This window comes from Notothenia coriiceps, unplaced genomic scaffold (assembly GCF_000735185.1).
Source record: "Notothenia coriiceps isolate Sejong01 unplaced genomic scaffold, NC01 NC01_scaffold00022278, whole genome shotgun sequence".
Taxonomy (NCBI): Eukaryota; Metazoa; Chordata; class Actinopteri; order Perciformes; family Nototheniidae; genus Notothenia; species Notothenia coriiceps.
The window spans coordinates 1-2,495 of record NW_011354979.1 but is presented as its reverse complement, the minus strand read 5'-3'; the positions used below and the strand labels follow the sequence as shown (position 1 = coordinate 2,495).

Here is a 2,495-nt window from a genome sequence, read left to right as displayed (position 1 = left end):
GCCCCCGAACACATATGGTACCCCGAACACATCTGGTACCGACACCGGCATTTGCCTTTCGCGGGAAATATCAGATTAGGGCGGGTACATATTTCAGGTCAGAGGGGTTGTTGTCTTGTTAGTATTTCTTTTTGTGCATGGAATTCTATGTAGAAGGTAAATGTGACTTCACTCCTCATTTATAATCGTGTATCACTGGCTTTATTCAATTTTGATGATGGTATTAACTTATTCAATTCTACAATATCTGCACTTTAATCACATACCACCCTATTTGACAAGTAGTAGTTTCGTCCTACGTGGCGCGAAATGTAGAAGCCCCGCCTATAATAAAGGTACAAAAGTGTGCAGCACTGCGGAAGAAAATGGCGGAAGTAAAGATAGCGAGTAAAAGATAAATCTGCCCTCTCATTCCAGCTCTCCCTCGTAACGTTGGCCTAAGAAGTTTTATTGTGAAAGTTATTGACCGGATCTGAGTTCCTTGTTTATGGTTGTTTACCGTCTTTGTGACACGCGCTGACATTAAGGCAAAAGACCAAAGCGTTACTAGTCTGGCATGAGATAACATTTCTGCGCTTTTTTGAGAACTGCATGTGCACAGTGACTGTCGAGGTCTCCACTCCTCTAAGAGCTGCCTGAGTTTTGATATTTGTTCTTCCTCTTACTGACAGCCCGAAGGAAGAAAGCCGAAGTGGGTCCCCTCACTGCCCTAAACCGGATGAGCCCGAAGAGCCGCTTGGCACCGCAATGGAGACTGGAGCCGCAAACGGTCAGTCACAAGGGAGTCACATCTGTGGTACCAAGGGGCTTTCTTTCCTTTCCTTATACAATTGAGATTAACTGCTTGAAAGTCGACATAATGAGGAAGTGATGCAGTTTGTCAAATGCAGTAACTAATGAAAGTTGATCAACTTTGCAAAGATATGATAGTTTTTCTGAAACAAGGACAACTTTTTAAATTTGTAATGCTATTTTATTTCTATTTCTGAAATATTTTGGATTGTTTATTTCTTGTATCTTAATTTTTCTTATGTACATTGCCTTGTGCTTTTTATGCTGCTGCATCACAAACATTTCCCAAATTTGGATCACTATCTATCTATCTATCTATCTATCTATCTATCTATCTATCTATCTATCTATCAATCATGTGTTCATTATCATTGCTCTTGCTTTGAAGATGTCAGTGTGAAATCTGAGAATATGACTTCTGGAGTGATCATCACAAAAGAAATGGAGAAAGAGGAGAAGCAGCTGATGGAGGAGGGGGAAAAGAAGGAAAAGAAAATGATGGAAGAGGTGTGTTTATTTCCTTAACAAACAACTTTAGTTGTGTTAGATAAAAACTGTTTGTAGAAGAACAAACAAAGTTGGTAAATGATGATCATAGAAAGGTACGGTGAAGAACTATTCAAACTACTTAATGTATGATTATTCCTTCACAAGGCCCGGGTATCGCGGAAGACGGATCCTCATGACATGCGCTTCAAGAGACTGCAGCACTTGCTTCAGAAGAGCAACATCTACTCTAAATTCCTGCTGACTAAAATGGAGCAGCAGCAGAATGAGGTGCACTGTGTAAACAGCCCATGTTAGACTCCTGCAGTAATTGTGTTTGCTTTGCTCTCTTTCACTGTGCTCTTTTGTGAACTCATTGCAGGAAAAGGTCAGGAAGGAGAAAACTGATAAAAAGGTAAAGGGGATATTTTCCTAATAACAACATTTAAGCTTAAATAAAAAAAAACGTTTCAAATCTTCTTCATAGACATGTTTGTCTTTTTAAATTCAGAACACAAACGGTGCAGAGCCTGAGAAAGGTGAGTGGATCTTTTGATATGTGCTCATATATATATTAGGGCTGTTAAACGATTACAATTTTTAATCAGATTAATCACAGCTAAAAAATTAATTAATCATGATTAATCACCATTCGAACTATGTCCAAAATATGCCATTTCTTTATGTATATTGTTGTGGGAATGGAAAGATAAATGAAAGAAGGCGGATATATCCATTTAACATACAGTATGTATGTATGTATGTTTATTATACAGTGATGCAAACACAGGTATGGTGAAAAAAGAGAGAACTATTCGAAGCAGGAAAAAAACGGCGTAATATACCATCTGACAAAGGCCTGTGCTATAATGCTTCAATTAACTGGCTATTCTTTATAATATACTCAGATCAATAGGAGACAGAGATGTTAAGTTATAAATCAAGGGTTTTTATTATTATTTACAGCAGGGGTGGGGAACCTTTTTCCTTTCAATTTTTACAACATCCTCCGAGGGCCGTACAAATTATTGAACTCAACCTCTGCTTAAAAAAACTAAAATCACAGCCAATTCATTTGGCCTTTCTTTCATGCTGTGCAAAGAAAAAGCAACCTCTTAATCCAGATATCTTACCATGACTCGCGCATGGTAAAATATGCATGCATGCATGTGCACGGTGTGGCATGACCACCAAAACAGAAAGATATGGACACAAGA

At 38.3% G+C, this 2,495-nt stretch overlaps 1 protein-coding gene across 1 annotated transcript; it reads left to right on the top strand.

The window, feature by feature from the left end:
* Nucleotides 1–365: 365 nt before the first annotated feature.
* On the top strand, nt 366–1,817 carry LOC104953907 (lymphocyte-specific helicase-like; the record flags this gene model as incomplete). The annotated part of the gene is made up of 5 exons (XM_010780941.1): nt 366–769; nt 1,181–1,299; nt 1,447–1,569; nt 1,661–1,693; nt 1,790–1,817. Coding segments are annotated over exons 1-5 (325 nt in total), but the record flags the coding sequence as incomplete, so codon positions are not given.
* Nucleotides 1,818–2,495: the final 678 nt, after the last annotated feature.